Source organism: Trifolium pratense, linkage group LG2, assembly GCF_020283565.1.
Source record: "Trifolium pratense cultivar HEN17-A07 linkage group LG2, ARS_RC_1.1, whole genome shotgun sequence".
Taxonomy (NCBI): Eukaryota; Viridiplantae; Streptophyta; class Magnoliopsida; order Fabales; family Fabaceae; genus Trifolium; species Trifolium pratense.
Window position 1 is genome coordinate 46,633,926 of NC_060060.1, and position 25,441 is coordinate 46,659,366.

The 25,441-nt window shown below is 31.6% G+C and overlaps 3 protein-coding genes across 3 annotated transcripts; all 3 read right to left on the reverse strand.

Moving 5' to 3' along the window:
* Positions 1–5,314: 5,314 nt before the first annotated feature.
* LOC123905902 (dehydration-responsive element-binding protein 1A-like) lies at positions 5,315–9,480 on the reverse strand. Its single transcript, XM_045955678.1, has 2 exons — positions 8,616–9,480; positions 5,315–5,989 (listed from the first exon to the last, which is right to left on the reverse strand). The coding sequence occupies exons 1-2, from the start codon at positions 9,282–9,284 to the stop codon at positions 5,960–5,962; spliced, it is 699 nt and encodes a 232-aa protein (XP_045811634.1). The 5' UTR covers positions 9,285–9,480; the 3' UTR covers positions 5,315–5,959.
* Positions 9,481–17,004: 7,524 nt separating this feature from the next.
* On the reverse strand, positions 17,005–17,664 carry LOC123905903 (dehydration-responsive element-binding protein 1A-like). The gene has a single exon (XM_045955679.1). It carries the CDS (start codon positions 17,662–17,664, stop codon positions 17,005–17,007), a length of 660 nt encoding a protein of 219 aa, XP_045811635.1.
* A 3,036-nt stretch (positions 17,665–20,700) lies between these two features.
* LOC123905904 (dehydration-responsive element-binding protein 1E-like) lies at positions 20,701–21,692 on the reverse strand. Its single transcript, XM_045955681.1, has one exon. The coding sequence runs from the start codon at positions 21,546–21,548 to the stop codon at positions 20,859–20,861; it is 690 nt and encodes a 229-aa protein (XP_045811637.1). The 5' UTR covers positions 21,549–21,692; the 3' UTR covers positions 20,701–20,858.
* Between the last annotated feature and the right edge of the window lie 3,749 nt (positions 21,693–25,441).

A 25,441-nucleotide genomic window follows, 5' to 3' on the forward strand; every position in this document is an offset into this window, starting at 1 on the left:
TGACAATTTATTTCTCATCAGAGATTATTTGAAGACATATTATGGACCAATGAGATCTAGACAACAATTCTGAAAGTGTACTTCTCAAAAGGCTTCTCAAAATATATTCTACTATATCCTTCTTACAAAGAGAAAGTTACTTGTACTTTCACAAGTACATATGAATAGCAAAAGGATAAGAAGTACAAATATTATCTTCTGATCTTCATGAATACCTTGAGGCCCACACAACAAAACAAGCAAGCACACCTCTCTATTTGATCTAGGCCAAGTATCAGTAAACTTCTGGAGAACGATCTGAGAACGTCCCAAGATCAAGCAAACTTTCTGCACATTCTTTACATATTCGATCCAGCTGTATCCAGCTCTTGTTATTGATACAACAAGGCTTCTACAGTGCTTGTTCGTGGAGAACAAGTTCATACAGCTCTTAGATGCTCATACTCATGCTCCTCAATGACTTCATCATTCTGAGAACATTCTTAAGTAGCATCTTCTCTCTCATCAAATATTATTTGATCTGAATTTTAAAAGGACTAACGGCTAGCCTTTGGCTCCACTTCAACTTACTTGGAGGCCACGAAACTCAGAGCAAACTACATCTATAAATAGCACACTTGGGTGCTTTGAAGATTCAAGAGTTTACACTACAACTATCATATCTACACTTGTCTTTTTCGTGCAAGTTATCAAACTCTTCCACTCTCACCCTCAGCTCTCTAAATCATACATCTTGGATTTGTGTACTACTGAATGAACTGAGTGCATCTGTTATAAGCTTCTCAACCTGATTGAGTTTTATTTGTAAGCTTGTGATCCAACAAACTCTATTGTAAAAGAAAGTATTGACTCAAGTCAATACGTAACTATTGATTGAGTGACACCTTCAGTTTGTAGGACTGAGGTAGATATTAAGCTTGTAGGGCTTAAGGTTTATTGATCTTGATTTAGATCAAGGAGGTTCATAATTTGAGATTACTAGTATCTCAAGATTATAGTGGATACTCACGGAGCGTGAGCACTGGACGTAACACATACTATTCGGGGTGAACCAGTATAATCACTGTGTGTTGATTCTCTCTTTCCTTATCTTATATTTTGAGCAAACACTAAGCACACAATTCACTTTGAATTCGTTTTATTACTAACCAGATCCTTCTGAGATCATTCTAACGTTTTCTTTTGCGTTGCAATTTTTATAAGGAAAATTTTAAAAGAGTCACGATTCAAACCCCTTTCTTGTGACTATTTCTATCACTTCACATTTTCCATGACAATAGAAAATGATTGGATTTGAAAAATTATTTTTATGGTGAAGTCTTATAATTCTAAGATGAATATTTACATATACTATATTTCTTTTCTAACTAAGCCCTATAAATATATAGATAGACATTTTCCTTTTTCTATTCTTCATTAGTGTCTGTGGAATTGATACTTTTTATTAGGACAATTGTACACTTGCGAAACTATCAATACCCTATTTTGTTACATATTGTTTTTAAATCTATAATAAATAGAAGTGTTAAATATGTTTTTAGTCCCTATAAATTATCAAATTTTGTTTTTAGTCGCTATAAAAAGAGTGACATGTTTTGTTCCCTATAAAATTATTATGCATGTATTTTTAGTCCTTGTTGTTAAACCAGTATTTTGAAATATTATTTTGCAGACATGTTTAGAATGTTATAAAAAGTTCTTAAAAATAGGAACACAAAATTTGATTTTTAGGTTGAGATTTTCGTTTCTTTTACCTTTTCAAATTTAAAAAATTATATAGTTTTGTATCATTTTAAACAATTATATAGTTTTGTATAAAAAAAAAAAACAATTATATAGTTTTGTATCGAAACTCTTTATAGTATTCTAAAGATGCTTGTAAAAAATTATTCAAATTTTTAAAAGTTTTAGCATAATGATGACAGTCAATTATATGATGTTTTTAGTAGCATTTTAGGATAATTTTAGTAGCAATTGAAGACTAAAAGCAAGCAAATACCTGGAAAAATGAAGTTACTTGGCCAAGAAGCAAGAAAAGTGGAAAAAACATAAAAAAAGGCAAAAACGTAATAAAACGTGCGCACAATCGTAGCCACGATGAGATCCAGCGTGGTACGATGGAGACGGTTGAAGAAAACAGAAAATTTGGAGAAAAACCTTCATTGTGCCACGATATGACCCATCGTAGCCACGATGAGGCAAAATTGAACGCCATTGTGGCCATGATGGATGCGCAAAAAAAGCCCAAATCCAGCTGAAAAACTATAAATAGAGTCTTCCTCCTTCACAATTATTTATTCAGAAAAATATTGAGAGTTGTTCAATATTCACTCTAGAGTTAGGAGAACTCTAACGAGGAGGCAAGGAGGGATAGAGAACTCCATGGCCAATAAGGTTATTTTCTTTTATTGTCTTTGTAATTTATTTTTTCTAGGTTAGGTCGAGTAGATGAACTCCCTTATGAATGCTTGAGACATGTAATTATGGTTCGAAAAAGTTTATATTCGATTGTTATTAAGTTATTTTCTATAATTGTCTTGTTTTAATTCTTCATTCTTAATATTGATCACATTATTGAATGAACCTAGTGGAAATTAACTGATCCCGTGACAACAGAATAATAGGCCAGACTAAAAAGACAATTCATCCGACCAACCATGAGACCATTAAATTCAGTATATGAGGAAGGGGGCAGGATTAAGAATCACACATAGTTAAATTCTGCAATGATTAGGTTAGTTAAGCGGGCGTAGAGAACTTCTTAAATACTGAACTTCTAAAGGTTAGAATGCACTCTACAAGGCTGAACCGTTAAAGGTAATGATACGATGAAACAAAGGTTAAACCTATCGAAGCATTGATTAGTAGTCCTAATTCAGATTGCAATAGAAATAAGAATAGTAATACTAGACTTATTTTAATGGAAATTAATCCGGTAGATTATAACTAGTAATGAAGAAAAGTATAACGCTAGTTACCAAGCAAGAATAAAGGAGGGATTCGAAATACTTAACCACCTCGTGTGTCTACTCGCACACTCTTTTATTTTAATTGCTCTTTACTTTCTCGTCCTTTACTTTATTGTTATCTATTCTTATCAGTCAAACTCTTTCAAACCAACAAAGTGAATGCAAAGTGCATTTACTTTCTAAATTCCTAAGCGAAACTAGTAATTTTGGCACAATCCCTTTGAAGAACGATAACTTATCACTTTATTACTTGGTTGCGATTCTGTGCACTTGCAGAGCCACCATCAGATAACTAAATAATTTTTAAAATTTTGAAAAATAACATGGACTAAAATTGAATGATAAATTTTTTTTATATGGGCCAAAAAAAATTTATAGCGACAAAAAATATAATTAACTCTAAGGGAAAGGGTAGTCGAGGCTAAGGGGGTAAAGGGTGTCGACCCACGAGCATGCGTGGATTCGTTCCCCACAGACGCGGCGCCAATGTTCCGATCCGATTTCAAGTTCACATCTCCGAAAGATTATCCACTTTGGGGTTAATCCGTCACGGTTTTGTCCTTATAGAAAAGGTGTCTCGGTGGTTTGAAAGGTGTGAGTGTTGTAAATAAACTACCCTTAGCTTCGATCACCAAACAATGTGAGACTATTTTGGTGTATCAAGAACAATAGTGTTTATAAACTACCCTTTCCCTTAGAGTTAATTATATTTTTTGCCTATTATTTTTTTAGTTAAAATTTATATATTTATACAATGACCCTACTTATAAGGTATTATTATCTCTACATAGTCAATCCATTAGGTATAATAAATTATAAAATTAATAAAAACACTAATTAGTGTCTTAAGAGTATTGATTAATTTGTATAAAAAAAACAGAGTATTGATTAAGAAACTAAAAGAATTCAAATTGTATAAAAAATATTATAATTATTACATTGATATAAATAACAACTTATATTTTTTTAAGTTATGATCTTGACTCCACTTATTAAAATTCATGGATCTAGTCTATGATTTGTCTGGGTCTTGTATAGTTTATTTTGGTTCTTGTATTTTGACTCTATTTGTAACCATGCTTAGTCTTCTTGTGCTGGAAAACTATATATATATATATATATATATATATATATATATATATATATATATATATATATATATATATATATATATATATATATATATATATATATATATTATTTTGGCTTGTTAAAAAAAAACAATAATTTTTTTATGAGCAGATTAACAATAATTTTTGCCTTAGTATAGAAAAATAAAAAAATGGTTACTTTCCTAGCAATATATTTCTCGATAAATATAGGTCATAGTATATTTTAGTTTTTTTAAAAGGAATTTAGTGTTGTTATTATGTGAGAAAATCATTTTGAATCTCTCATCATACTTTTTTTTTATTTGACGGATCATCATACTTTTTTAGGGTGTGATTCTCCGTCCACCTTTCTTCACACATCATAAATTTTCTCATTCCACCCACTCACTTTCTCCCCTACCCCCTAACAATTCGGAAAATATTTTCCGATATAGTGTAAATTTTATACTAGAAAAACAGTTCGGAACGTATTATTTGCCATGTGTATTGCTACATCAGTCTCTTTATATTCCACCTAATAAAAAAAAAGGGCCACATCAGCATTTTTGGCATATAAAATGAAACGAGGGATCAAAAGTGCAAAAAAAATTAAAATAGGGTGTAAAAATGTTTGATTTTAAAATAAAGGGGCCAAAATTACTTGAGTTAATACTTTGACACCAAAAAATATATATATATATATATATAATCTTTTTCTGTTTAAAAATAATATAAATAAGGATATGTTAATAAAAAATAATAAATACTACATTTATTTTCTTTCTAAAGTGACAATTATTTTGAGACGAAGAAAAAGTACAAGACAAATGTAGTATGTCATATAATAACTTTGCACTCTAATTTTTATTTAAAAAATAACGAAATGAAAGATTTGGCATGGTTTAGCTTCTTTTTTTTAAGTAATTTAGTGGCTGAAAATTTTATCCTTAAGGTTAATAAATAAGATGTTCAAATTTAAATTTCAGTCCCTGTATATATAATGCAACGTCCTATCAACTAAATCAAATTCATAGGAACTAACATGTTTTAACCTCTTTAACTAGTATGTTGTTAATTAAATGAGAATTCTATTAATGATAAAAATTGGGAACAAGCGAAATATTTATATTAATAAAATTTACTAAAAATAATAAGGTCCACCTTTAAATTATGTCTATTCTCTTAAGGTGAATAAGTGGCTTGTTCGGAGTTCGAACTCCTGTCAAGCATATATAATTAATGATATATCTCTAACAACTGAGTTAAACTCACGTGGATTTAAATTCATTATATTTAAGCATTCTTAATTTATAATCCTGTCTTTAAACTCATTTTATTTTAACCTTAATTAATAAATAAAGAAGTTTGAAATATGAAAATGTGATGCTATTTTCTTTTCCTCAATGCATACAAAGAGAAAGAGTAGAGAAGACTAGATACATACCATTCTGAATGAAATTGCTGAGCATATTAATCACTTGCTTCTGATTATAAGTAGCAAACTGTGAATGACTATTCATAATGAAGTATGAAGAAAGCACATTATTGTTAGCACTTTGCCAAATATATTGTTGCCCGCTCGCCGAGACATAAACAGAGAAACCGACCGAATACAATAATGTAGGGTTTGCAGTTGTTATAATGTCTCATATTTGATAGAAGAGTTAAGCTTGAACAACATATAAGTGATGATTTAAAGTTTTGAAAGAAGTTGTGGTGTTCAAAACTTACTTGTGCAGTTACTCTCAATTTAATATTTTGATCTAACTCAATGAGACTTTCCAGGAGGCTCAACCGCAATCACACAGAAACGATCACAATTCTTGATATATAGAAAAATGCGGCTAATGCACTCATTGCGGATGTAGAGACATTAAAAATTGGATGTCACAACCCAAATCATATGGTTGCAAACCATTTTTTAAAATCCTACAAAAGAGAAGAGAAGAATAAGAAGCGGGCACTGATTTTACCTCTTTTCAAGTTAATTTAATTAGTAAGTGATGGAAATTTAGCAAGTGTACTAAATAGTCGTCACGTAATAAAATTTATAAAGTTCGTATCCGCAGGGATTGTTTCAATCTCAACAAAACAATTAAATTAATTTAGGATTAATAATTAAAATGCAAAGGGGGGAGTTTAACTTGGTTTGAATTTTTATCATAAACTTAAAAATAACTTGGGAATCAAATTGAATGAAAGAAAAGCGATTGATCCTTTTTGGTTCATCTAATTACTATTTCTCTTGGTAATTTCATGTATGATTACAAATTACTCAATTTAGTTTCATGATTAGATTAAATCTCAAATGATTATGCCCAATGTCTTGGTAACATAATCCTCTCCTTTGATCATCGATTCCTAATGTCTTAGGTAATCTATGATCAATTGAGGTTTACAAACTTTAATCTTTTAATCTCAATTAACAATCCGAAATGTCTTAAGTGAAAGTTAATTGATCAATCATTCCTAGATCGATCATTCATTCCTATCGTCATAGTAAAACAAATAATTGAAATCATCACACAGTTGATCAAGTCATGTAAAGCATTAAGCACAAGAAATAATTGAAGAAACTAACTTCGTAATTCATTGATCATAACATATGATAATCACATAGTTCAAGAGACAATTTTGGCAAAAAAAGTCTTGATGATTTTATGAGATTTTGTTGCACTATATTGAGTTTGTGAGATTTTAAAGACTTTTTTACAAAGACTTTTTTACAATCAAGATTTTTAACACATGATTTGAATGAATTTTGAGAGATTTTTTCAAAAGACTTTTTTACAATCAAGATTTCATAACACTTTATATATTAGGAAACTTTTGTATATTAGGAAAATTTTAAAAGAAACAATAAATTTTAATAAAAGAAATTATATTTTTTTGGGAATCCAAAGATTTTAAAAAAAAACCTTACATTTCTTTTTACGTATATGTTTCTTTTTTTTTTGGTACATTTTTACGTATATGTTTCTAATCACCAATAAAAAGGTTATCACCACCACCACCATTGACGAAAAATAGAAGCAGATGAATGGGTGACGAAAAAAATTTGTTTGCCGTTGTAATTAATAAAAACTTTGTAAAAAAGATGGAGAATTTGTTAAAATATTTTTTTGCAAAAAAACATATTTGATAGGTAAAGAAGAAGAAGAAGAAGAAAACCGGTATAATGATGATGAAAGTAAAAAGTCTTGAAGAGTTTGAAAAATTCTCAAGGCTTTTGGGGAGATTGTTGAAAAGGTGAACAAAGAAAAGAAGAAAAAATTGGGTGCAGTGATGATGAACTGTGAAAGTAATAAAGAAGAAGAAGAAATTTTATACAGATGAAAGTAAAAAGTCTTTGAGAGTTCAAAAAAGTCTCAAGGCTTTTGGTGAGATTGTTAAAAAAGTCGGTCAAGTGTATTTTCAACTAAAAAGTCTATCAAAATCCATTCCAAACAAGAATCCATCAAAATTGGTAGACTTTTGAATACCAATGGACATTTTAAAAGTATGAACAAATCTCAATTGAATACCAACAAATTTTGTTGCCCTGAAAAAAAAATCTTATTTGTCTTGATTGAATACCACAAGATTTATTTAACTTTTTTAAAAGTCTTGATTGAATACCTCAAGATTTTTTTGTCATAAAAAAGTCTTTTAAAATCCCATGAAATCTCAATCCAATACACCCCCTAAGAATCCCCTAAGGACCAATCATGATAGTTTAGTTACACATAATAAAATAAAAATGAAACAATGAAGATAAAACCATAGAATAGGCGTGATGTGGGAGCTGCTTGTTTCTTTCAATCCTCCACCACTATGCTAATTCCATTCCTCTGTTCATCCCTTCCTTTCCATCTTTCGCGCAGCTTCCGTCGTGCTACAGTACCCCGCTCTCCCAATTTGCAAAGAAACCTTCCTTTTCATTTCCTTGGTTCGGGTCATGACTTCAACATAAGGCCCAAGTTGTCTTCCTTTCATTGTACACAAGCCCATCATATTAAATGATATATATACTCCCTTTTAGGCCATCACCCACACTACACAATATGTTACTAACTTCACAAAATAAAAACTACACAAAATGAAATATTAATAAAGAAAAATACTTAATTGACTCAATAAACTAAAAAATGCAATTTATTTAAAATGACTTTAAATTAAACACTAAACTAATAAAATTATATTAAAAACTTAATTCAAAAGACTCCAAAAATAGAGACCGATGAAGATTCATCACTAAGCAAGGGTAGCAATAGATTATATTTAATGTCAAAATATGAAAGTGCACATAAATAAACATGTTTTTACATACCAAAATTATATTCTTCTTTCATAAATAAAAAAAAAAAATATAAATAAGATGAGATGCACCTATGTATATAAAAAGGGTTGTCTTTTCAATTCAACCTATGTATACAAAAAGGTTGCAGTAAAGACAATTTCCATTCCACAAATAAATAAAAAACAAATAAACCAAACACATCAAAATTAAAAATTCTAATCATATTAAAAATAAAAATAAAATTAAAACTAAAAATTAAAAATTCCATAGTGATACCTCTTCATCTTGAAAGTCTTCTACATGAATATCTTCATACCCATGATAACCAAAGCTATATGTAGGGGACATTAGCGCCATATCCCTAAAATACTCTGGCATGTTCATCACTCCCTCTTCATGCTCTTCCATACAAACCATACTCTGCTCCTCTGTGGCGGAGGAACCTACATCCATTTCAATATTATTAGTTATTACATCCATATCAATATCATTAGTCTTTAAAGTCTTGTCTGGTCTAAAAGCCTCGGCGGCTAGTGCAGCCGCCTTTTGTATATCTTTTGCCTGTGTGCTGGCAGGTTTAGGGAGCCGCCACGCCGAGTCAGCAAAGTTGAGACAGGCGTAACGGCCCCTCAATGCCATTGAGGCAACATCATGTGCTCGGGCTGCCATTTCGGCTGTTGGAAAAGTCCCTAGCCAAATCTTAGTCTTTTTGTTAGGCTCCCTCATTTCACACACCCATTTATCTAAGTTCCTCTTCCTCACACCCCTATATACCGGGTGGCGAGTCTCCTTGAACTTTTTCCTCCCTGCACGCTTCTTCGGGGTACTCACAGCTAACCGTACCTCATCGTTGGTAACTGACATCCCATAAGAACCCTCTGAATTCGGCAATGACGTGTCGGAGGTAGACGGGTGTGAAGAGAAAGTGTTGTTGGTGTTAAACATTTTTATGTGTTGGAGAGTGGAAAATGTTTTGATTGTGAAGTTTGGAGTTGAAGATAAGAGTTTGTTATGCCGTTAAGAGGTTGTGATTTTGGTTTGTTAAGATTTAAGAGTGAAGAGTAAGGTGTGTAATTATATATATAGTGAAGCATGGTTTGAGTTTGTTTGAAGGAAGAAAAGAGTAAGAGGGGAGAGTGTTTGTGTGTTTTTGTATGAGCGAGTGATATTTTAGAAGCGTTATTATGAGCTGTTTGCCTAGTTGGCTTTATGATTGGTTGTGAATTTTGAAAGAGAAAGAGAAAAATAGTTAAGAAAAAGACAAAAGAGAAAGAGTGTGAGAGTTTGTGGAGGGACACCACACCACTCAAAAATATTAAGTAATGATGTTATCAATAATGGTATCAAAATATCTCTTCTAAGGGTTCACTAATAATGTTTGTTTTTCCTCAACATATATAATAGACTAAATAAGGTAATAAAACAATTGAATGTATATTTTTATTGTATGAATATATCTAAAATATCACAATTATGTAAGTGCTGCAAGGAGGAGCTACAACTTACTCCAAATATCATTATCATTGTATATATACAGTTGAATTGACTCGGTTGTTTTCCTCTTTTCTTATTTCTTAAGCTTGAATTTGCGGGTAATGAAAGCGATATCTACCTACAAAGACATTTGAGTTCTTCTCTTACAGCCACATATATTTTTCAAAAATCAATTTTGGATTAATTTGTTTCTCTTTAATTTGTTTCAAAAATCATTTGAGTTCTTCTCTTACAGCCACATATTTTTTTCAAAAATCAATTTTGGATTAATTTGTTTCTCTTTAATTTTTTGGACTTTGGGTAGGCATTCCAGAAGGGATGGTATCAAATAGAAAGGTTTTCAAAAATAAAAGAAAATGCAATATTGTTTTATGCGCGTGACTAATTTTCAGTAGAAGTATCTATTTGAAGGATTGAAGCTTAAAAAAAAAAATTGATGGTTGGAAATAAATATCTATTTTTATAGAACAGTTTCAATAATTTCATGTGTGGCTTATACTATAATTTATAGTTATTAACCGTATTATGTTATACTCCTCATTAATTTCTTTCAATATTAGGGTTGACCCAAACAATTTCGAGGTTCACCCTTTCGGCTTGAATATTAAAATTAGATCTCTAATTAAAAACTTTAAAAATTTTAAAAAGAATAAACCTTATATAAATTGTAAATAATTTTCATACTATTGATATTGCTCAAATCAATTTCTTATCAAGAGATACATCTGATTGATCAACAAGATAAAGAAAATAATTGACCCCAAAAAATTCATCTTCATATAGCTCAACTCACGCGGTATTTTAATTCCCATCGAATTGTCTTTTTCTTTTTTGTTGTACTGGACTGAATTTATATATTGCCTTTAAAATAAAATAAAAAACATGAATTTGTGGTTCTTTTATGATGAATTTATCAAGAGCTTCAAGTTGAAATTTAGTTAACTAATAAAGTTGTCCCTTTTTTTTACATTTCTCACGTCCGAATCAAACTTTTTATTATTAGGCAATTTAGGAGGCATAAAAAGAATGAAAGAAAATTTAAAACCTAAATTTTTTCACTGTTCTTTATTAATTCTGCGGCATTGAAGTTGAACTGAATAAATAAATAATGTTGAAGTTGAACTGCTACAAATTGTTGTGATTTCGATTAAATCACACCAATAACATTGATGTGTGGAGCAATTACGAGTAAGCAATCAAATTAAGTGAACGGCAATAATAATCACAAATCAAAGGATAAACGGCGAGAAAGAAAGAGGACACAATAAATTGTTTACCCAATTCGGTCAATGTGACCTACTCTGGGGGAGAGAGCAGCTCTCCGATCCACTATCAAACTTGTTGTTCTTGATTACAAAAGACTCTCTCAAAAGGGTTAAAAGAAATAGAGTTTTGTAGTTTCTACCATTTTCCCGAATATCTCCCCGTGAACAAGAGATTCAATGGTAATGATTACAAGGCGGAAAGAAAGTGATTACAATCCCTAGCAGAGGTGTCTCAGAGTTTTAGGAGGCTCTGTGCAAAATATAAAAGTGACTCCTTAATATAAATTTATTTTTTTTAAAAAAAAAACTGTCGATTTAAATTGCGTATAATATAAAAAAATTATTTTTATTCTTGTAAACATATAGATTATCAATATTAAACCAATTGCATTAAATCAAATGAGATAAGAAATACAAAATAATTATCTTTGCATATAACGTCAAAAAGGAACCTCCTAATCTAAGTTTAAATTTTATGCAAAGATTAAAATGGATTAAAACTATATTTACGAGTATAGATAACTAATCTATTGATACTCATATAATATTATATGAACATTAACAATATATAACTATTAGTTTAGGGCCTAAAAATTAATCTATTAATATACATCTGATATTTTATAGGTATAAATAATATATAAGTAATATTATAGGACCTCAAAATTTTTAGGCCCGATACCATCGCACACCTCACACATGTGTGCAAGCCGCCACTGATCCCTAGATAAACCCTAGAAACAACCTTTCTAGTATCTAAACTCAAAGATGACGAAAAACCCTCGAAAACTGCATTTTCTCTCTCCTATGTCGGCTGAACAGTGAAAAAATGCATACATATGTTGGAACTGGCGCATGGGGCGCAGATGCGCCCATTCTGGCGCATGGGGCGCAAATTCCAGCAAGCTCCACAGTTTCGAACATCGTTTTTCAAGACAACTCTCAACACAAATAAAATTAAGAGATAATTAGCAATTTTTAGATAAAATCACAAATTAACATATTAACACATAAGAAGAAAAAATTAGAGATTAAAAAAAGATGAAAAATTAAGCAACTAGTAAACTAACCTTAATTTTAGTTATTCCTATTTTCGGTTTCGTTTTTCATCATTTGTTTATTGTTTCAAAATCATAGCATCAAAGTCACTAGGTTTGGTCTAATGGTGGAGGGTTTGATAGTATGTTATAAGTCTTGGTTTCGATCCACAACTCATTGTAAATAAAAAAAAATCATAGCATCAAAGTGAGTAGCAGTGTGAAGATTGGAGGTCACTGTTTCGGTGGAGGTGCGGCAGAAGTGTGGAGAAAATATCTTTATTTTTTGACAAATTTATTACTACAAATATTTTTTATATCCTTAAATTTTGTTGGAGGGTAAAGCACGGAGGAAATATTTTCTAGCCCCACCATGAAAATTTCTGAATCGCCTGCATAGATTTAAATCAACTAAAAACTAGCCATGCAAACATAGGTTTGTCTTTATATTCTTTTACAACATGGGACAGCAACAATCCTAGCCCTATGCCCCATCTGCTTTTATTTTGACCATATATTAAGCATGTAAGTGACATGCTCAATCCAAAAACATAATACACCCATACTGCAATGACCATTGGTGGTACCAATGGCTAATACAATTTTATTTTATTTTTGGCAAAAAATAAATTTTGTTAATTTGATAATAAATTCTTTTTAATAAAATATTTTCTTTTTTTCTCAATTTCAATATGTCAACCATCAAACTTAATTATTTTCGGAAAATGAAAACAAATACTCTCGAGATAATCTTTAAACATCTTAAATAATAAGTTTTTGTAAAAAATTTATGAAAATGTGTGAAATCAACACATTAAAAATTAAAATTTTTATTTTTTAAATAAATTATTCCTTTAATTAGAATGCTTAAAGAGTACCCCAAATGCACTTGTCAGCAAAACCAATTATTTTTTTAATAACTTTATTTCATTTTTCTGCTCTCATTTATTCTGACAAGATGTTTAGTTGTTAGAATTTCATTCATTAAAATGAAAAATGAAGAATTTCAAATTTAAATATTCAGACCTCTGCATATTACGATGTCTTATGCACACATAGACCCACTTTCATGTTTAATGGTTGAGATGCTAGAGAAAATTAATAAACATAAGATTTCAATTGATGCAACTAATAAAGTTTATCATTTTGCAATTGGTTAATATGTTTTTATTTTATCATTTTTGAATTAATGTATTTCTTTTATATATTTTAATAGTTATTAAAATTGTAAAATACTTTAGTTTTGTTTTTGTTTTTGTTTTTACAAGGACTTTTTTTTTTTGGTACCATTTTTACAAGGACTTTAGTTTTGTTGCTATATGAGAAAATCACTATTACTGTCTTCACCCATAAGTTTTCTAGTCTGTGCTTCTTTCTTTACTCGGATTCCCAACTGTAATTATTTGCCACAATTTTTGGCATTAGTTAATCTGAAACGTTGATCATCAATCAGACGGTTAAAATTATATATCATCAAATTTAATTTCAGGTAAATAACTGCGTCACGCAATTAGCGCACCAAATTCATTTCCCTTCTTTTTCTACCTTCTTACTTCTTAGCACCTCAACGAAGAAAATTAATAATAGCTAGTAGGATCCACCTTTTTTTTTGTCTTTCCACTTTATTTGATTAGATTGATCAACAAAAAAATAACGAGCATAAATCTAATATGTACTTTTATAAATTAAAATGGTCTAAAGTGAGCTCTTACTTTTTTTGAGTTAAAAATAATTTTTACTATAATAAAAATTAAATAATAAATGTAATATTTGCATAAAATTTATTTAAAAATAATGAATTCATCTTTGTATTGGGTTCATATTAGATATCCTCCATTTAATTTTCTATTTTGTTGGAAAATTACAAGAAAAAATCTCCAAACAAATAGAAAAACATGCAGAAAAGAAGCTAAAAAAAGAAAAAATATAATTTACTAATTGATTGTGGTTAGGCACTTTATATCTACTCCACAATCTCTAAACAAAATATTTTATTATTCGATCTACAATTTTTATTAGGACAAAAATGACAAACATTTCAAACTTTCGCATAATTGCAATTTTTACAAAAGGCAAAAATACAAATCGTGCGCCGCGCTCAAAGACCACCTGTTGAATAAAGTGATCAAATAGATTTTGAGATTCTACGACGAAAAGTCAATCCAAGACCGAATTAATGACCAAAGAGAAACAAAAGTACTGCATGGGAGAAATAAATGTTGAGCCGATTCGAAGCCTTCATATTCTGACACGCAAAAGTAAACTTCTGGTGAAATAATGCCTCGAGTTAAGTTTGTTTTCGTCGGCAACCTGTAACACAAGAGTTTCCACACGAATACGGAAACTTCTAGTCATTTGGGTGTAATGAGGCTTGGATAGTTGGATGTAGCTTAAGAAGATATTTTTTTTTTAACTGCGAAAGATATATATATATATATATATATATATATATATATATATATATATATATATATATATATATATATATATATATATATATATATATATATATATATATATATATAATCAAGCGTTTTTAACAAAAATGATATTCAGAAATGAATGAACCATGTTTAATTTAACATATTTTTCTTTTTCAAAATAATTACCAAGGATAATTTTAACATAAAATAAGTTAACATTACTTGATATATAATTTTTTTTAATGCAAAATACTATATGTTATTTAAATTTTACGTTGTTAATAGAGATAGGTCTTTTAAGTTTTTCAAATAATAAATAGGTCTTTTATGTTTTACGTTTGTAACATATATGTTCTTTAAACCCTCTTTGTGTTGGTCTGGTGTATTGGCTTGGGACCTGAGAGTGTGCTCCTCCTTAAGATTTCAAGTTCGAATGTCTCTGGTGCCAATTTGGGTGGGCTAATTTAGCTTCTTAAAAAAAAACATATATGTTCTTTAAATTTTTTAAATAACATTTAGGTGCTTCAAGTTATCCTCTCTTACTTAAAAAATAGGACTTAAATGTTACAAACTTACAAACTTTTTTTTTTAGGTACATACAAACTTACAAACTTAAAGGACTTATCTGTTATAACGTAAAACTTAAATGACATATTTGTTATTTAAAAAATTTAAATGATCTATATATTTCAAATGTAAAACTTAATTAAAGGATGTATAAATGCATTTTGGCTTTTGAATAAGCTTTATAAGTAGCACTGTTGAGGCTCCTAGCCGGCCCTAATTTACAAAAAAATTCTTGTCTCCAAGCTCTCTTTGTTCATTATAGAGGGGTGATTTTGGGTCACTTTTGGCCTAGAATCACCCCCTCTACACCTTTTTTTCTTTTCTTTTAATTTAAATAAGTGATTTTCACATAGATTAAGTTTTTCTTTTGTGTTTTTTTGTGATTTCGTCGTCTAAGTGCGGCGTTGTGCTGATCGTCGTCTTGTGCGGCGTTATTTAATTTCCCGTTTTGTTGCGGTGTTCTTTGATTCTTCTCGAAAGATCATCTTCGGTCAATTACAGATTCAATCAATGATTTGGGCATCAACGTTGCAGATCCGGAAGCATGGATATTCCGGTGATTTTAATTTTATCATATTATTTGTTGTAGGCATTATGCCGTTGTATGCTATTAACTCGGATGCTGTGAGTTTGTTCGCAGATTCATCCTTTACGTTTTTAGCGAAGTTGAATATGTGGTTGTATTTGATGTATCTGTCGATTTGAATGAATGAATATCATTTTGTTTGTGTCAAAAAAAAAATGCATTTTGGCTTTTTTTAACTATGTTATTGATGCAAAAAATTAATCGATTTTAAGTCATTAGGTTTGGTCTAGTGGTGAGGGGTTTGGGTAGTACGTTATAAGTCCTGAGTTCGATCCTCAGCTCATTGTAAATAAATAAAAAATAATTGATTTTATAATTGATTAATTCCGGAAAGAAAATTTGACCGACCACTTTTAATGGAGTTTCTTTTCATAATTATATTTTTTATATCCACATTAATATTCGAACACAAAAAATTGTTGCTAAAAATATTGAGTTTAAGTGGTTAACAAGCTCCCGTTATGACGAATTATTTGAAATAACTACTATTTTCCGAGGTCAAGTCTATGGTGCACAAATGAGATAAATCTTTCACCGTATACAAATAATATGTGATGTTCTAGCCGATAAAATCTTGTATCACTTGTGATTATTAGTTAGACAAAGCCATTCTTCAGATATTTGTCTGTCCTTCTTACCACAAACAAACAAAAATTCCATTATTAGTTATTTGTCGTTCCAACTTCATTCCCATCAGTTTCACTTAAAGCAAACACGCTATTATTTGTGGCTCCTGCTTCTTTCACGTCAATTTCCGTTAAATCAAACGCGTTATTTCTGAGAAAATTTATTCTTCCTTGCACTCGTTTTCTTTCCCAGCGCACGTAAGTTCTCAACCACCAAAATTTTTCAATTGTTTTTGTTTTTTTCTTCTACTTTTTGTCCACGTCTACACAACACTTTTCACTTGAACACTTTCAGCTCTTACTATTCACACTTTCTTCTTCATTGTTCTGAATTGCCTTTTCAATTTCAACTTATATCTTAAAATTGAAAGTCGACTCCAACACAATCTTACAAAGTCGGCATGTGTGGCCTGATTAGAAACTTGATAGTAGATAGCCCAACGGATCATGGAGAGACTCATAAAACCGATTTGTAAGGTGATGTTTCACTTATCAACATATATTTAGGTCATCTCGCAGCCGATCTGAATTCTTAACACTATAAATGAAGACTCCATATACTACTAATAAAAAGTTGTAGTACAAACAATTTCCATTCTACAATCCAAAAGTAATTCAAACCAAGCAGAACAAATTAAGAAATTCCATTATTCTTCCTAAAAAAATATTAAAAATTCCATAGTGATACCTCTTCATCTTGAAAGTCTTGTGTATTATCTTCATAATGATACTCAAAGCTATGTGTAGGAGACAGAAGCGCCATATTCCTCCACATCTCTTGCATGTTCATTTCTCCCACATCTTCCTCTTCCGGACAAAGCATACTCTGTTCCTCTGTGGCAGCGGCAGCAACTACCGCCATGTTATTGTTATTGTCATTGTCATTAGTCATTAAAGTCTTCTCTGGTCTGAATAGCTCGGCGGCTTCAGTAGCAGCCTTTTGTATATCTTTTACCTCATTGGTGACAGGTTTAGGGAGCCGCCACACTGAGTCTGCAAAATTGAGACAGGCGTAGCGGCCCCTTAATGCCATTGAGGCAACATCATGTGCCCGGGCTGCCATCTCGACCGTTGGAAAAGTGCCTAACCAAATCTTAGTCTTCTTGTTAGGCTCCCTCATTTCACAAACCCATTTATCATTGTTCCTCTTCCTCACACCCCTATAGATTGGGTGGCGAGTCTCCTTGAACTTCTTCCTCCCTGCACGCTTCTTCGGGGTAGTCGCAGCTAACTGCATCTCCTCATTAGGAACTGTCATCCAATGAGAGCCCTCGGAATTCGACAATGACATGTCTGAGGAAGAGGAAGAGTTGTTAGTTGGAAACATATCAATGTGGTAGAGAGAGTGAGAAATAGTTTTGAGAGAGTGAAAGGTGGAATTGAAGATAAAAGTTGGTTATGGAAGTTAAGAGGTTGGGATTTTGGTTTGTTAAGATTTAAAGAGTCAAAGAGTAAGATGTGTTATATATATAGTGAAGCATGGTTGAAGAAAGTGGTAACTTAACAGTGAGAGTGTGTGTTTTTGTAGTGTAGTGACTAGTGAGCCTGAGCCAGCTCGTTTGTCTAGTTGGAGACAAGAGTGAAAAAGTATGCGTTTTTCTAGAGGGACACCACACCACCAAAAAATAGTATCTTCTAAAAGATACTAAATAATATATGATAATGGGAATATAAGATTTACCTCTTTGTAATTTTTAAGATAATTAATCACAATAAGTTGGTAAAATCAATCCATTTAGTTCCATAAGTCCTAGCTGGTAAAAAATGTGAACGTAATTTCAACATTAAATACAAAGGGTAACTTATACTAATATTCACACACATTTCAGATAAATTTATTACCTTGAATAAAGATTTATATATTAAAAGGAAGGAGGGCGTAGTTATTTTTGTGTGACAAGCACAACCAAAACAATATGCGCGCATAAGCAAATCGCAGCTTTGCAAAAGTAAGGCTTAAACTTAAGTAAATGTGTATAACTTAATAATATCGATATTACCAATCAAATTAATTCTATAGACTAGCTAACAAAAAAATAGTTAACATTATTTTAAACTTTTTTTGATAATATCAAATTAGTTCTATAGACTAGCTAACAAAAAAATAGTTAACATTATTTTAAACTTTTTTTTATAACGATATTATTGAATCAAAACAGAGATACAATTTTCCCGCTTAATCATATTATTTTTATCAACAATTCTCAAATTCAGAGTTTATTTAACATATTTGAAACTAAGTTCATGCGACAAAAAAATGGAGAATTATTCTATTTTTCATATATTCGTCGTTCCTACTTTTTTGAAAGAGTCTTGCTAACAAATATTTTCTTAAATTTTGTGTAATTAATTTGTGATCAAGTTTAAAAAATGAATTAGATACATAAATTATAATAAAACATTTCATTTTATGAATCACTGATATGTGCCTTTAGGACAAATAAAGGGGGTAAAAGTTAAAAAATGACATTCAGAAAATATTAGAAGCAATATTCCATTTTTCAATTATTTGTCACTCCTACTTCTTTCACGGCAGTTGCCTCTAAAACAAACGTGTTATTATGGAGAAAATATCTTATTCCTTCCACTCGTTTTCTTTCTTAGCGTGTAAGTTCTGAGCCCACCATAAAACAAACACGGCATTTATGAGAAAATATCCTATTCCTTCCACTCATTTTCATTAAACAAACACGTCTAAGCCCCACCAAATTTTCACATGAACCTTTTTCACTTTCCAGCTACTTTCCAAGTTTTCTTCTTACATATGTTCTAAAACCTTCCATTATCATACATTTTCCGACGGAACCAACCACCGTGGCGGAATTCTCCTTCCGCCGTAATCTTCTTCTCCTTCTCCTTCTCCTCTATTGCTTTATTTTGTTCATTTCATTCTTCAAAATTATCACCTTGCTTATAATTTTGTGTTACTTCAAAATCATCAAAGACTGGTTTTTATTTGATAATCCGAAAAAAATACCCTTGCCTTGTGTTGTGATATGATGAATGTTTTTCTTTCCTTGTATATAATTTTTATTTTAGAGTTATCATTTTTTTCTCACATTTGTTCTATCATGTTCTCATTTTAATTTTTAGATCTTAGCATATTTGTTTTAACAGCATTCATGTTCAACTATTTGTTCATTTCTTTTATTATATTAAATTAATTTGGGTTAGCAAATATGTGATAAAATCTTTCAATTTTTTTTGAGGAAGTTGTTATTGTGGACTTTTGTTGCAAGCAGCTTTTAAATGTTTTCATGGCTAAAGCTTTAGACAACACACTCATGTGTTCTATACCTTCCTTTCATCAGCCCAAAGGTGTGGTGCGGATTGTTATGATGGCTAGGTGTGAAAGAGTGTTCTTTCTAATACAACACTCACTCCTGCGCGACAATTCAGCGTGTTATTAGTTTGATTTTTGAAATATAGATCAAGGAGACGATCAAGGAGACACTCTCATGTGTAAAGAGTGCCCTGTCTAATACAATGTTCTCTCTTATCGAATAATTCAGCGGAGTACCATCTTTTGTTTTTCTTTTGAATAAGCAAATATATTATAGAATCAACAATTATAAGACATACAAATGACGTGAATGGGTACAAAACTGCAAATAAATGCAGCAGAACAACAACTCCAACTGACACAATTAAAATCAAGTACACAATAATGCCATACACAAACCAACTCCATCCCCTGCCCAAAACATTGCTGAGTTGAAGTAGAAACAAAAACTCTCCCACAAAAAAACACCCTTTCTTGATCAGATCCTTCCGGGCAAAGAGACAGCGCCGGCAACCAAACACACTCCATACAGATATGAGTAAACTGCAACCACACCACACCAAGACAACCGGCTCAATGAAGACTGCCAGAAACCACTGGTCTAGGTAAAAGGTCTACGTTTGCAATCTGATTGTGTGGCGACCGGGAAAGCCTCGAAAAGAAATCATTATGGAGGAAAGGATTTTGACTGAGAGATAACATTCTTGAACCACAACAAAACAGCAACCGAGTTGCTGCCAACAAACGGCTGCAGCGATTAATATTTTATCGGTTAATGAAGTACTATATATAAATGATTAATGACATAAGTTGATATCTGTGTTGCAAAAGTATCCCACTATATATAATTATCTTCTTGAGGAAAATAAAACCTCTAAGGTATTTATACAACACACCATGTGTCCCGTATTTGTGTCACATTTAAATGTCAAAACATTTATCGATACATAGAAATTTTGACATGGCAAAATTATATTCTTCTTTCATATATACATCACAAATGAGAGATGCACTTTATGCTTGATATGTGACTACATTAAAAAAAAAGTGTCTACATTAAGAGAAAAGAATACAAAAAGAATTTCCTTTTCAATTTCAACCTATAAATTAATATGAATAATCCGTACTACTAATAAAAAGGGTTGTAGTACAAAGACAATTTCCATTCTACAATCCACAATTAAATAAATGTGAACAAAACAGATCAAATTAAAAAATTCTATTACTCCTAATGAAAATTAAAAATTCCATAGTGATATCTCAGCATCTTGAAAGTCTTCATTAACATATTCATAGTCATAATACTCCAAGCTATGTGTAGGGGACATTAGTGCCATATTTCTCCACAACTCTGCTTCTTCATAGAATGAGTTCTCCAAGCTATGCACAGAAGACATTAGTGCCATATTACTCATCAATTCTGGCATGTCGTCCCTACAAAGCATAGGTTGTTCTTCTGGGGCGGCGACAACTACAGTCATGTCGTTGTCATTAGTCAATAAAGTCTTCTTTGGCCTAAATGCCTCGGCGGCTAGTGTTGCTGCCTTTTGTATATCTTTTGCTTGAGCGGTGGCAGGTTTAGGGAGCCGCCACACTGAGTCAGCAAAGTTGAGACAGGCGTAGCGGCCCCTTAATGCCATTGCAGCAACATCATGGGCTCGAGCTGCCATCTCGACCGTTGGAAAAGTTCCTAGCCAAATCTTAGTCTTTTTGTTAGGCTCCCTCATTTCACACACCCATTTATCGTTGTTCCTCCTCCTCACACCCCTATACACCGGGTGGCGAGTCTCCTTGAACTTCTTCCTTCCCGCACGCTTCTTAGGAGTAGTCGCGGCCAACCGCATCTCCTCGTTAGAAACTGGCATCCAATGAGAGCCATCTGAATTCGACAATGACATGTCGGACGAAGAGTTGTTAGTTGCAAACATGTTTATGTGATGGTGAGAGTGGGAAATTAAAAGGTCTTTTTGATACTTGATGGTGAAAGTTGGAAATGAAGATAAGAGTTTATTATGAAGCAAAAGAGATTGTTGTTTTTTTGGTGTTAAGATTTAAGAGAGTGAAGATTAAGGTGTTATATAGGGAAGCGAGGTAGAAGGAAAGAGGTAACAGTGAGACTGTGAGTGACGTTGGATATTTTATAAGTGTAGTGTGCCAGCTGTTTGCCTAGTTGGAGACTTTGTGATTAAGTGTACGTGTTTCTATTGGGATATATACAACACCATTAAACTACTCATGGGAACATGCTATTTGTTTTTCATCCTACCCTAATTTTTATAAGGAGAATGTTAACTTATGCCCTTAAGGCACATGTTAAGGAAGTAAAAATAGAAATTATTAAATGCTAATTTGTGCATTTTGACTTTTGAAGCATTAAATTTCTTGTATCATTAAATGTTGAATTTCTATTTTGGTATATCTTAACATGTGTCATAAGGGCACATGTTAACAAGACCCTTTTTATAAAATGGTTAAAGCTATACGGTGAACCAATTTAATAAGTTAGACCGTGGATCAATGATTAAAATCAAAAATTTTAATGATCGTCGATAATATTTTTTAAAAATAAAAATTACGACTCTTTATTTTTACAGTTAAAAAAATGATATTATTAACGTCAATTCAGTACGAGTCTCATCTTTATTATATGTTATTTTAATTAAATTGGTGTCAATTAAGTCATTATTTTAATTATTAAAATTAAAATAACCATTTTTTATCCCTAAATTAAAATAACCATTAAATTATATTTTTAAATATCAACATATAATATCGATAATATTTTAAATATTTTTTATATACTGATCCACCATGGACCATTAATTTATTATTAGCTCAATTGAGAACGTTGATATTATTAAATTAAACTTTAGAGTTATATGTGTAAATTTTAAGTGGTCTTTGTCACTTCCTTTTACCAACCATAAAAAAAAAAAAAAAAGTAGTGTTGGTATTATTTAAAGGCAAAATTATACCAATTCCTTAAGTTTGACCATTTTTTTGCATCGATCTTTAAAAGAAAATAAAATTTTTTGTAAATTTAATTCAGTTGGTAGAAATATCGCATTTTACATGTTGGAGTTTAAGTTTGAACGGAAGACACTCCACTTATTCATCTTAAAAGTTGAATTTTAGTCGTTACACTTGAAAATAAGACCATTTTCAAGTGTTTTTAGAATAATTGTAACCTATTTCATGGAGGAATAATGCACTAGTTTGAAGATATTTGCAAAGGAAGTAAGTAGCTGAAGAATGCAGAAAAATCAGCCAATATCTTGTTTTCACGCGTCAGGCGAAAATTTTGTGCCTGGGGCGAAAATTTTCCTGCGAAAATCTGCCTGTTTATTGTTTTGCCGCCCCAGGTGGAAGTTTCAATTCCTGGGGCGGAAAATTTACTCATAAAGTCTTCCTGCTGTTGTTTTGCCGCTTGGGGCGGAATTATTGGTGCCTGGGGCGAAATTCCTGCAACCTGGGGCGAAAATGCTTGTGCCTAGGGCGAAAATCTCATTTATTGACCCCAGTTATAAAAGGAAGTTGCAGATCTGAGATTAGGGATCGAAAAAATAGCATTGGAAACATCAATTTGACGAACTTTTGAAGATCTAGGAGCTTGGAGGCAAGAATTGAAGTGTGGAAACACATCAAGATCATCTTGTAATCATACTTTCTTTCATTTCTTTGATTGTAATGTCTTTTTATACTATGTGTAACTAAACTACCATGATTGGTCCTTAGGGGATTTTGATTATTATTTCTCTGGAACTATGTGATTATAATATGTTATGATTAATGAATTACGAAGTTAGTTTCTTCAATTATTCCTTGTGTTTAATGCTTTGCATGACTTGATCAATTGTGTAATGATTTCAATTGTTTGTTTTACTATGACGATAGGAATGAATGATCTATCTAGGAATAATTGATCAATTAACTTTCACTTAAGACATTTCGAATTGTTAATTGAGATTAAAAGATTAAAGGTTGTAAACCTCAATTGATCATAGATTACCTAAGACATTAGGAATCGATGATCAAATGAGATTGAAATTCTGGTATAGCAGAACCAGATGTTGTATAGAATGTCGAGACATCTGGTCTGACATGAATAACACGGCAAGGCATATAACATTAAAAAACGAAGTAAATAAACTGCACAGAAAATTGTTATCCCAGTTCAGCCAACCTGCCTACTCTGGGGGATACCAATCCAGGAAGGAAATCCACTAATAGCTCTAGTCACTAAGACCTCCAGCAAACCCTTTGAATTTACGTCTTACACTAAGACCTCCAGCAAACCCTCGGTTTACGTCTTACACTAAGACCTCCAGCAAACTCTAGGTTTACGTCTTATGACCTCGACACTACTCATGCAACTTCTGCCTAGGAACTCCTAGACATGAGATTCCATCTCACTTCCACACAACCAACACAACATGTGTTGTTCATATAATGTTGAATACAATGTGGTGACAATCACCGTGACATATTTTACTCTTGCTTAAAAGCTTCGAGTAAATCACACATAGTTAACTCCGTACTTCAAAGCTTAGGAGTAACCTTAAAACATTACAACTCAATAAAACACCGTCCTACTCAAGTATTAAACCAATACGTGAGAGGCTCACAAACACTATCTCCTTGCTTAAAAGCTTCAGAGACATTACAAAACTCTACTCATTACCTAAAGGTTTCTGAGTGAGGACATAGTGACCATCTCACAACCCGAGTGGTTCACTTACACCAACTCTCCTAGAGAGTGACTTAAAGACACGAAACCCTAAAGACTACATCTTTGATGAACAATGGTTTCGGTTAAAAAAATCTTGGTCTTGAGTATTCTTTATATAGACAGAGGTAGCACACTCCTGATCATCCAAGATAAGCTTTAGAACACAGCTGGTCTTTGAGTCACGTCCAGCTAAGCAAATCAGACCTTAATAAAAACTTTCCTAAAATGGTTGATCCTCTTTAGGAAATAAACAATGTGTTAATCATTCCATTAAGTCATGATAAGAACATATCTTCACTAATAACGTCTTGATCAGATCAAATCTTGATATACACGTTTGTAGAGTGGATTTCCATATATAGCAGATACGTGTAATAAATGCGCGAGATTTGGGCAATCTGACTGTCGTACCCAAACATGTTTAAACATTTGGTCCAACATCTTTTGTACCCAACATGTTGAAACATTTGGTCCAACATCTTGCTTGTATATTTGTTTTTGCAAAATGAGGCCAACACACAAATATCCAACAGAGATGATTATGTTACCAAGACATTGGGCATAATCATTTTTGATTTAATCTAATCGTGAAACTAAATTGAGTAATTTGTAATCATACATGAAATTACAAAGAAAAGTAGTAATTAAATGAACCAAAAGGATCAATTGCTTTTCTTCTATTGATTTTAATCTTAAGTTATTTCCAATTCTTATGATCGAAATTTGAACCAAACAAATTCCCCCCCCCCCCCCCCCCCCCCTTTTTACATTTAAATTTAGGCTTAACTACACATTTGGTCCCTTACGTTTATTTTAGGTTTCAATTTGGTCCCTTACGTTTATTTTAAGTTTCAAGTTAGTCATTTCCGTTAGTTTTATCACTAACACCGTTTGAACAGTACACGTGTCAGCGTGTCCAAGTGCCACGTGTCAGTCCACGTATGCAAATTGACTGCCACATGTGACAAAATTGACGGAAAGGACCAACTTGAAACCTAAAATAAACGTAAGGGACCAAATTGATACTTTTTAAACGTAAGGGACCAAATTGAAACCTAAAATAAATGTAAGGGACCAAATGTATAGTTAAGC

Coding starts and splice junctions, on each gene's coding strand:
- LOC123905904 (XM_045955681.1), bottom strand. CDS start 21,548: ATGTTTGCAACTAACAACTCTTCGTCCGACATGTCATTGTCGAATTCA.
- LOC123905903 (XM_045955679.1), bottom strand. CDS start 17,664: ATGTTTCCAACTAACAACTCTTCCTCTTCCTCAGACATGTCATTGTCG.
- LOC123905902 (XM_045955678.1), bottom strand. CDS start 9,284: ATGTTTAACACCAACAACACTTTCTCTTCACACCCGTCTACCTCCGAC. Junction 5,990..8,615: donor AAGACTTTCAAGATGAAGAG/GTATCACTATGG, acceptor TCTCTTTTGTAG/GATTTTAAAAAATGGTTTGC.